Source organism: Terrapene carolina, unplaced genomic scaffold (genome assembly GCF_002925995.2).
Source record: "Terrapene carolina triunguis isolate 2854851 unplaced genomic scaffold, T_m_triunguis-2.0 Scaffold211, whole genome shotgun sequence".
NCBI classification, from domain to species: Eukaryota; Metazoa; Chordata; order Testudines; family Emydidae; genus Terrapene; species Terrapene triunguis.
In genome coordinates this window covers 13558945-13570316 of record NW_020664562.1, presented here as the reverse complement: position 1 = coordinate 13570316, position 11372 = coordinate 13558945, and the positions used below count along the sequence as shown (strand labels likewise).

General features: G+C 44.9%; 1 protein-coding gene across 1 annotated transcript in view; it reads left to right on the top strand.

Annotated features, from left to right (window-relative positions):
* The window catches only part of KIF14 (kinesin family member 14), a 92371-nt gene that overhangs the window by 58129 nt on the left and 22870 nt on the right, over positions 1–11372 (top strand). Inside the window, exons 22-24 of the mRNA XM_024213054.2 lie at positions 5676–5770; positions 6660–6884; positions 7018–7199. Coding sequence (XP_024068822.2) covers positions 5676–5770; positions 6660–6884; positions 7018–7199 — 502 coding nt within the window. The remainder of the gene's footprint in view (positions 1–5675; positions 5771–6659; positions 6885–7017; positions 7200–11372) is intronic.

Sequence of the window (11372 nt, the reverse complement as noted above, 5' to 3'; positions counted from 1 at the left end):
GTTTTTCTAATGCTTTTTTTCCTTATGTTTTCCCTTGGAGATATCAAGAATGTTGACTCTTGCACTACTTTTGCTGGAGGTCTATTTTAAGGCTTGTCTGCACTAAAGTTTTTACCTAATTGGTTGACAATTGACTTAAGATAGTTTGGGGAGTGTCCAGACTTACCTTTACAAAGTAGCAATCAATTTAATTCCTGAGATTGAATGTTTGTCTAGAGGTGTGGTGGGGTGTGTGTGTTTTTTTTGTTTTGTTTTGTTTTGTTTTTTTTAAGAGGAACCAGTCACATGGACTTGACCATGTCTATACTAGGAGTGGTTTGCCATTATATCTATTAAATGTGCAAAAAAACCTCCACCCCCAAACTTTAATGCAGAGTTAAGGTTGCCTGGTGATAACGCCCTACCAGCATATTGAGTTCAGCAAAGCTCAAACTTGTGAAAACTTGTGACACACGGGTCAGGGAGAGGGGCTCACACCACCCCCAGAGGGCCGCAGTCTCCCAGGACACCTTGTATCAGAATCACAGCTCTTCCAAGCTATTACAGCTTCCTCCGCCATTCAGTACAGTTATACCTAATACAGTGAATAAAGCTGGAGTACATGCAGATAATTCCCAGTGGCTATTGCCAGCTCTGAGGGGCAGAGTTAAGGTTGTGGGGGCATGAATTGATACCTGAACTTTAAAAAAAAAAAAAAAAAAAAAAAAAAAACCCCCCCCTCCCAAACCACAACCTCAGGCCACATTCATGCATCATGGAAAAAATAAAAAAGGGTACCTTTAAAGGCAGACTTAGTGTATATAGGTACAATATATTTTTTATGACTTTTTGAGTGGGCATTGTAAAGCTATAATATCTTCAACATTGTGGACTATCAAGTAAGCAGTAAATCTAACTAAAGAGAATAGTTATCTTTCGTGCACAGCAGTTACTTTATAATCCTAAATTAGGGCTGTCGATTAATCGCAGTTAACTCACGCAATTCACTCAAAAAATAAATCACTATTAAAAAAATTAATCGCACTGTTAAGCAATAGAATACCAATTGAAATTTATTCAATATTTTTGGATGTTTTTCTTCATTTTAAATGTATCTATTTCAATTACAACACAGAATACAAAGTGTACAGTGATCACTTTATTATTTTTATTAAATATTTGCACTGTAAAAATGATAAACGAAACAGTATTTTTTCAGTGTACCTCATACAGGTACTGTAGTGCAATTTCTTTATCATGAAAGTGGAACTTAAAGATGTAGGGGTTTTTTGTTACATAACTGCACTCAAACATAACAATGTAAAACTTTAGAGCCTATAAGTCCATTCAGTCCTACTTCTTGTTCAGCCAATCACTAAGAGAAACAAGTTTGTTTACATTTGCGGGAGATAATGCTGCCCACTTCTTAATTACAATGTCACCTGAAACTGAGAACAGGCATTCGGAGCTACTCTTGTAGCTGGCGTCGCAAGATATTTATGTGCCACATGCGCTAAAGATTCATATGCCTCTTCATGCTTCGGCCATCGTTCCAGAGAACATGCTTCCATGCTGATGATGCTCATTTAAAAAAAAAAATGCATTAATTAAATTAGTGACTGAACTCCTTGGGGAAGAATTGTATGTCTCCTGCTCTGTTTTACCAGCATTCTGCCATATATTTCTTGCTATAGCAGTCTTGAATGATGACCCAGCACATGTTGTTTGTTTTAAGACCACTTTCACTGCAAGGTAGTTACAGCAGTTGGCCCAAGATTTAAGAATCTGAAGTGTCTTCCAAAGTTTGAGGGATGAGGCATGGAGCATGCTTTCAGAAGTCTTAGAAGAGCAACACTTTGATGCGGAAACTACAGAATCCAAACCACCATAAAAGAAAAGCAACCTTCTGCTGGTGGCATCTGACTCAGATGATGAAAAGGAACATGCATCGGTCCACACTGCTTTGGATTGTTATTGAGCAGAACCCGTCATCAGTATGGACGCTTGTCCTCTGGAATGGTGGTTAAAGCATCAATGGACATATGAATCTTTAGCGCATCTGGCATGTAAATATCTTGCGATGCTGGCTACGAGAGTGCCATGCAAATGCCTGTTCTCAATTTCAGGTGACATTGTAATTAAGAAGTGGGCAGCATTATCTCCTGTAAATGTAAACAAACTTGTTTTTCTTAGTGTTTTGCTGAACAAGAAGTAGGACTGAGTGAACTTGTAGGCTCTAAAGTTTTACATTGTTTTATTTTTTTAATGCAGGTTTTTATTGTACTTACTTCTACATTTGTGAGTTCTCTTTTCATGATAAAGCGATTGCACTACAGTACTTGTAGTAGGTGAATTGAAAAATATTATTTTGTTTTTTACAGTGCAAATATTTGTAATCAAAAATAAATATGAGCACTTTAGACTTTGCATTCTGTGTTGTAATTGAAATCAATATATTTGAAAATATAGAAAACATCAAAAATATTTAAATTATATTCTATTATTGTTTAATAACACAATTAATCATGATTCATTTTTTTAATTGATTGACAGGTCCATATCCTAAATCTTGAAGCTGGGGGGGGGGGGGGGGGTTTGGGGAAAGGTGAAAAAAACCAAAAATATGTTATGTTCTAAAACAATTTTTTAGCTATCAGCAGTACAAAATAGCGTCTGGTTCGGAAGGTTTTATTTACACTTCTATAATTTAAAAGCATCATATTTAAAAAAGTAAATTGCAGCAGAGCCAAGACCTTGTACATGAAGTTTTAGCCTTGTAACAGTGTTTACGACTGAATTGCAAACTCCTGCAAATAGTAGCTTATAATGGAAATGCTGACAGATTCTTAATTATGGCTTTGCTACTGGGCACAGATATGATACTGTTATTCTGCAGTAAAGCAGTTTAGTTCAGCTGATTGTAAATCTTTATATGCGTTGTTGACAGCCCAAAGTAAATTCTACCCTGGGGTTAAATAAAAGTTCTTTAAAAGGAATCTGACAGGCAGTTTCTTTATTTCTAGTCTAAATATTGGTTTAACAATAGAATAAAGTTGGAACGGCAACAGCTTTCCTGGTCTGTTGCTTGCTGGGCAGTAATGGAATGCTATTCCTGTGCACTGTCAGAGTCTCAGTTGTGTATTTAATCTGCCTATTTTAAACAATATCCTGTATAAAAGTGAATTGAAAGAAAAAGATTTTGAACTGTCAATGCCTGAGTTCAAGGTTCTGTGTTTTTTCTGTAACGCTTGGTGACATCACTAATGGTGAAGGAAATTGAATTCAATATGCTATGTAGGAGTTTGTGATGTTGCTGATTATAGCAGGGGGAAAAGAAAATACTGAACCTCATGGCATGGAGAGCGAGTAAGAATTCATTTGAAAATGTGTGGATTTGGGTAATTAGCAGTTTCTGTTTTTGAAAAAGCATTTTGTGTCCTTTGATGCCACCCCTGACATGTGGTGTTAAGTTTGTTAAACCAGCAAATAGACACAGAGAAAAGCAAAGCTCTTGTCACTTATTCCCTTAAAAAGAAAAGTAGGTGGCTCATTGTATGAAGTTATTTTCTCCTGACAGGGTCGAAAAATCAGCCTTTTCTCTAAAGGGGCAGGACCAGGTTTCATGTTGCTAAGCCCTATGAACCAGGGAGGAAGCAGTCCTTTGTTTTCTCCAAGCTTTAGAAAGGAAGGATAGTCCAAGGGTTAGGACACTAGCCTAGTACTGGGGAGACCTGGGTTGAAGTCCCTGCTCTGCCACAGACCTCTTGTGTGACCTTGGGCAGGTCACAGTCTCTGTGCCTCAGTTCCCCATCTGTAAAATATGGATAATAGCACTACCCTACCTCACAGAAGTGTTGAGAGGATAAATACATTAAAGACTGTTAGATTCTCAGATAGTAAAGTAATGGGGGCCTTATAAGTTATTAAAATTGAGCCTCATTTAGTCTAGTTTCTGTTCAAAAAAGAGAGATCAGTCCAGCTCAGTCAGCAGCTTCTACAGAGGAAGAGCTCAGAGTCTGACGACTATTCATCCAGGTATGGCTACTGGGCTTCGTTCTGTTGCAAATCCCCTTAACTTGAGATTTTCAGGTACTGTCTATATCTCAAGTTGACTTAATTGAATTTGCCCCAATCTAAGGTCAGCTAAACTGACCGCCTCCAAGGTATGCAGGTGTTTCCTCATAAACTCTGATAACACTATGGTGTTAGTATATTTGATCTGTCTGGATAGCACCAGGAACCTCACATAGCTAAGTGGGGGGCATACTGCTGTTTATATGAATGTAAGGACACCTGCTATCAATAAGTCTGACGCATCTGGAGCCACCTACATTGCTAAGCAGAATGTTTATGATGGGGGGAGTTTTTACTTAGCAGGGACTCTGACCAAATGAGCATGGTGCTTAGAGTTGCCCTCCCTTAGGGAGCCATGTGGTAGAGGGATAAGTAGAAGAACATGGCATTCCATTTGTGTCCATGCCCCTATGGTCCTAAATCTTTTCAGGGTATGCCCACTGTAGGTAAAAAGGTTGGAGGTTTTTTACTGCGTGTTAGCTAGGAGGTAGTCTAAGGTTTATCTTGCCCAGCAAATGGATGTGAAAATTGGCACTAGGATTTTGCCACATGGTAGATACCATGTGTTAGCTAATATATGGTTTTTAAGGAAAAAAATTTTTTTTTTTTTTTAGAGAAGACAAGATCTCCGTGGTTAGTCTAGCCTCTTCCCTGGATGCCTGCTGAAGTACTATGTTCAGAACACAAGGTCTGTGCTGTGCAGGCACATAAAGAGAAGTTCTATTTCCATTTTCTGTGGCCGAGTCAAGATAGCCACCCTCTCCTAGAATTCTAGGATTGAGGGTGAGACTTGTAGATAGGGTGGTGTGTAGGCTAATGCAGGGGTTCTCAACCTTTTTCTTTCTGAGGCCCCCCCAACATGTGATTTTAAAAACTCCATGGCCCACCTGTGCCACAACAACTTATTTTCTGCATATAAAAGCCAGAGCCAGCATTAAGGAGTAGCAAGCAGGGCAATTATCCAGAGGTCCACACGACAGGGAGCCTTGTGAAGCTAAGTTGCTCAGGCTTCTGCTTCAGCCCCGTGTGGTGGGGCCCTTGGCCCTGGGATTCAGCCCTGCACGGCAGGGCTTAGGCTTTCTGCCCTGGGCCCCGGTGAGTCCAACACTGGTCCTGCTTGACAGACACCCTGAAACCTGGTGGAGAACCACTGGGCTAATGCATTGTTCATTCATATTGGAAGGAACTGAACTTGGAGGAAGCAGACTCTTGAGGAGGGTAAATTCTGTTATTTTAATTGATCATCATTCCTGCTTATATAATCAAATTGAAGAGGGTCCAGTGTAATAAGAGTGAGTCACACAGGAGTTCTAGTTGGAGAGTAGGGGCAGATAGTCAGCTCAGGTAAATTGTCATAATTCCATTGACTCAAATGGAAGTATGACACTTTACATTAACTGAGGATCAACGCTGATCTTTATTTCCTGGCTCATATGTAAGGGGACAGTGATGACTGGTACACCTATAGTCTGTGCTGTTTTGATCCGGTCACTGAAAGATAAGTGGGATTCTCACTAATCTTTCTGAGGGCAAATGTCTGCAATTTTCCACTGACCTTCTGGAATAAATCTAAATAAAGATCTGTCTCTCTTGTGTTTCCCCTCCATGCCCTCATATTCTAGGAGCAGAAGTTTCATGAGGAACAGGAGAATTTCTGGATGTTTGTCTGATATAAAATTGCAGCCAATCCAGACTCTACACACATCGCACTTATCAGGTGCTTTTTTTTTTGTATTGCAGATTACCTTTTATTTCATACTGAGAAGCTGGAAACATATAGCTTATTATTATTAATAGTAATTTATGCCTGTGTAATAATTTGAGAATTTATTGTAAAGAAAATGAGAAGCCTGACATTTTACAAGTAAAATATTCATATTTGTAGTGGGTGTTCCCGTGCCTGCCTGTAGACCTTACAACATTTCTTTGCCTAAATCTTTGTGTCATCCTTCTTGAGGGTAAAACCCTCATGAGCAAGGCTCCTGCCTATCATGCTGAGAGTTTTGGCTGGAAACTCGCTACACTTAGCCATTGAAGGTTAGCTAGGATGATGCTGTCACCTAGCGCCTAGTGTTGGCTGTACCAGAGACTATTAATTCCAGTACAGTCACTGAGTGATTCTTTGCTTTAGCTGTTGCTAGTTACTCAACTTCTCTGACATTGTCTCTGGTTGTGGTTACAAATTTCAGAAATTAAAATTGTAAAACATACGTTTTTCAGATATAAGTTACCTGAGTCTCCCAAATATTTATACTTGTATGTATTCACTCATTTTAGATCAGTTGTGCTTTTATTTTATCATAACTACTGATAAGTGCAATTGGAAAGAATAGTTTTGTGATAGCGTATATTACTATCTATTTCACTTTAAAATACGCTTATTTTCTTTCCATGCTTTTTTCGTTTAACTAATAGAAAGTTTTATGGGATTAAATTTTCTCAACAGAAGTATGTCTAATTTATTTTTCATAATTATTTTCATCCTTCAGGTTAGATAGTAGAGAGAAGGAACCAACATGAAACTATCATAAGAGGATACATTTGTCTAACAGACCCGCTACTTTTGTAAGGAACTTTTAATTCATGTTGCTCTTCTATTAATACAGGTTCAGTCAATAAATCCAGCAGCATATGTTCAAGTTCTTCTGAATCATTTCTACCTGGAATTTGCAAAGAATTAATTGGTTCAGCTTTGGATTTACTAGGACAGAATCATGAAGAAGAAATGAGTATAGCAGATAGTCTCCTAACTAATTTGCTTACTATTTATACTGGAGTAACTGGCATTTCAAATGCCTATGAACAACAAGATGAAGAAAGTCAAGATAATTGTAAGCTTAATTTTTACTAACATAAACAAAATATTCTACACTGATATTCGGTCATGTCTTACACATAAGTATAAATGTTCTTGCTTTCATTTGCAGACCTGAGATTGATTAATCTTCCTTTTTTTTTTTGTAGTTTTCTTTCTTGATCGTGCTACTCAGTCCTGCAGCATCAGAATTACCTCTGCTTTTGAACAACTTGTGGTTCTAACTGAGCATTGGCTTAATAGTTTCCAAAACTGCACTGATTCCCTAAAAATTGATGAATTGAGACAGGGTGTAAAAAACTTGGGAGGTTATTTACAATTACTGTTGCAGGTAAATTATATCCACCATATTTTCATATAAATAATTGAAAGAAAAATAATTAAAACTATATCTAGAGCTGTGTAATGTATATACTCTTATTATATTATTGGCCATAGACTTTGTAACAACAATCTGGCACACAATGCATATAATCACAAGCTTACTTGGTAAAAGATATGATAAAGATGCCTACAGCCAGTTTTAAATTAATCGTCTTCTCCATGAATGCTTTGCTGGATGAATAAGTATACAGCACTTTCCACAAGTATGCTCGGTGGTTATTCTTTTCTTTTAAATGATTGTCTCTTTAGATATTTTTTAATTTGATAGACTTGTCATTGTCTGTTCAGTGCCATTCTATATAAAGTTATTGATTATAGGTTTTTTAAACCCATTTATTATTTTTTCTATTCTATTCTAACATGTATTTGCAGTCATGATTTTTAATCCTGCTGTGTAATTGTAATAATTTTTCTGTATGTGGTCGCGAGGTTCATTCCATTTTTATTTGAGACAATGACTGAGCCACTTAGTAGTAATATAAGGATATGTTCTTCTTCGAGTGCTTGTTCACGTCCATTCCACATTAGGTGTACGCGCGCCGCGTGCACGAACGTCAGAAACTTTTCCCTCAGCGGCTCCCGTCGGGCCCGCAGGGTCTCCCTTCCCGCCAGAGCGGCGCCCCGCCCTCGCGTATATATATCCCTGCCGGCCCGACCCTCCCTCAGTTCCTTCTTACCGCCCGTGGCGACGTTGGAACAACTCTATCTCTCGTCTGAGAGTGTCCCTTAGCATAGCCATTAGCGATAGTTATCAGTTCATAATATAGTTAAGTGTTAAGAGTTTATTGTTAAGTAGTAGTAGTTAATCAGTTCCTCACAAAGACCTAAAACCTCTTTGTGATAGGTGTTTGGCCTGCCCCGGCACCGGCCCTGGGCGGCGGGGCATGCCGCACGCCCAAGGCTTCAAGGCTTGTGCCGCGTGCCGCAGGCCTATGCCATTGAGCGACCCGCACGAGTCGTGTCTCCGTTGCCTCGGGGAAGCACACCAAAAGGAGCGCTGTAAAATTTGTAAGGCTTTCAAGCCCAGGACTAAGAAAGAGAGAGACTTTCGCCTTAAACAGCTCCTCATGGAGGCGGCGTTACAGCCCTCCTTTTCCGCGGCACCGTCGACTTCGGTGCGGAGTGCCCCGGCATCGGTCCGCGATCCGACACCGGCCGTGCAGACTAAGCCTTCGGTGCCGTCACGGCGAGAACACGCCCGGCACCGGTCTTCTTCGCCGGCTAAGTCAAAGGGCCAACCCAAGGCCCGGGGTTGCTCCCCACATAAGAAGGTGGCACCGGCAAAGACCGCAAGTGCTGCCAAGGCCGTGACGGCCCCGATGCAGATCCCGGTGCCAGTGGCTCCGGCGCCGAAAGGCCCGTTGAGCCCCGGGATAAGCGCGTCGAGCGAGGAGGAAGGGCTGGAGGAACTGATGGAACAGCCCTCCACCCCGGACACATTTGAGGCGGCAAAGGACCTCTTGAGTTGTCCGCGGAAGGCACCCTCCGCGCTAAAGACATTCCGCCGTGACTGGCATCCAAGGGCAAGCCGGCGATGATGCGCCCATCTCGGTCGCCATCTCGGCACCGGACACGGCGCCGGTCCCGGTCGAGCTCCGCCTCGGTGGACTCCCGGCTTCCCGCCGCGCAGAGGGCCGCACAACACTCGGGCCCCAGCGCGCACGAGGCACCGTCCCAACAGCCCGGCTCGAGCAGGCACCGGGACGCTTCGGTGGCGAGGTTCCTAAGACCATCCTCCCGCAGCCGTTCCCGGTCCCGCGGTCAACGGTACCGTTCCAGATCCAGATCGGCACGGCGCTACTCCCGGTCCCGAAGGCGCCGCTCCCCGACCCCGGACCGGCACCGTCCCACGGCACCGCCGTGGCCCTCTAGGTTGCCGTCCGTAGTGTCGGAGGAGGACTCCGGCCTTTCGAGCAGATATGGATGCAGGGCGCAAGCCACTAGAGAGCGCGACGCCTCTTGGCCTCCGCACTGGAACCATCCTGGACAGTGGCCCTTCTGGACCCCGTGGACCTACCACCAGCAAGGCCCGCCGTCCAGAACTTCGAGATCAGGCCCCTCAGGACACCGGTCCCGCTCCCCACGGTGCCGAGCTGCCTCCCGCAAAGAGGCCACGGTCTCCAGGCCGCCAGACGCGGAGAGGGCTGACTAGGCACCGAGCCCGGCACCGTCCCATGCCCATGGCAGGGACCGCTCCCCGGAGGGCCACACACCTGATGAGGAGTTGCAGGAGGAAGAGGACGCACAGAAGGCCATGTCCTCCTCCTCCTCCTCACCGGACGAAGCCGTGGCGGGCACAACAGTGTCCGGCCCTCCCCCGATTGACCATTGGGTACACCAGGACCTGCTCCGGCGGGTAGCCCTCAATTTGGGACTACAAGCAGAGGAGACGGTTGAGCAGGAGGACCCGATGGTGGACATTCTGAGCCCGGAGGGTCCCTCCAGGATCGCGCTCCCGCTCATAAAAACGGTCCAGTCAAACTATAAGACCGTATGGCAAACGCCAGCCTCCTCTGCGCCAACTGCAAAGGGCGTAGAGAGAAAGTACTTTGCCCCGTCCAAGGGGTTTGACTTTCTGTTCTCCCATCCGGCCCCATGTTCGCTGGTCGTCTCGGCGGTTAACGAACGGGAAAGGCATGGCCAGCAGGCTCCAGCCCCCAAGGCCAAGGAAGCGAAACGGCTAGACCTGTTTGGCAGAAAAGTCTATTCGTCCGGAGGCCTCCGGTTGCGGATCGCAAACCAGCAAGCGATCCTGAATAGGCACAACTTCAACTCATGGGCATCAGTGTCCAAGTTCAAGGACTCCTTGCCTCAGGGCTCACAACCCGAGTTTGCTGCCATAGTGGACGAGGGGAAGGCGATGGCCAAAACCTCCTTACAGGCCTCACTTGACTCTGCTGACGCAGCCGCTAGAACAATCGCGTCAGGAGTCGTAATGAGACGCTCTGCATGGCTGCAGTCTTCTGGCCTTCCTCCGGAGGTACAAAACACCCTCCAAGACCTTCCGTTCGAGGGTTCGGGCTTGTTTTCGGAGCAAACGGACGCCAGACTACATAGCCTCAAGGACTCTCGGGCTACCCTTAAGTCTTTGGGGATGCACACCCCAGTGACACAGAGGAAGCCTTTTAAGCCCCAACCTCCGCAGAGGCAGTATCATCCTCGCCCTCGACAAGAACTGTACCGCAGACGGGGTAGGGATAACAGGCGTAGACGCAACAATACGCCTAACCAAGGCCAAAATCAGGGCCAAAACAAACCGCAGCAGGGAAACAAACCAGGGTTTTGAAGCTGCGATCGAGGACAGTGTACCCATCTCCTTTCCGGATCCACCCCTGTGTTTCGGGGACCGCCTGTCTCATTTCTACCGTGCTTGGTCCAGTATAACATCGGACCGTTGGGTCCTCCGCACGGTGGAGACAGGTTATACCCTCCAGTTCTCCTCGCCCCCTCCCTCCCACCCACCAACCCCGTCCCTCTTCAGGGACCCGTCTCACGAGCAACTCCTCATGCAGGAGGTACAGACCCTCCTTTCAGTGGGAGCGGTGGAAGAGGTTCCCCCAGACCTCAGAGGAAAAGGGTTCTACTCGAGATACTTCCTCATTCCCAAAGCAAAAGGGGGCCTCCGTCCTATTCTGGACCTTCGCAAGTTAAACAAATACTTGCTCAAACCACGTTTCCGTATGGTCTCCCTTGGTACCATCATTCCTTCCCTGGATCCGGGGGATTGGTACGCTGCCCTCGATATGAAAGACGCCTACTTTCACATCGCCGTCCGGCCCGCCCACCGGCGATTCCTGCGCTTCACTGTCAATCAGCGCCATTTCCAATTTACGGTCTTGCCCTTCGGTCTGGCAACAGCCCCGCGCGTTTTTACAAAATGCATGTCAGTGGTAGCGGCCTTTCTTCAAAAAAGAAGGATGCGCGTCTACCCATACCTGGACGACTGGCTCCTGGCGGGCCGGTCGGAGGCCGAGGTTCAATCCCAGGTGACATTGACGCTACGGGTGTTCCACGAGCTCGGTCTGCTGGTCAATATGCCCAAGTCTTCACTGGTCCCTACGCAGAGGCTAGACTTCATAGGGGCAGTCCTGGACTCAGTGGCGGCACGGGCAAGTCTTCC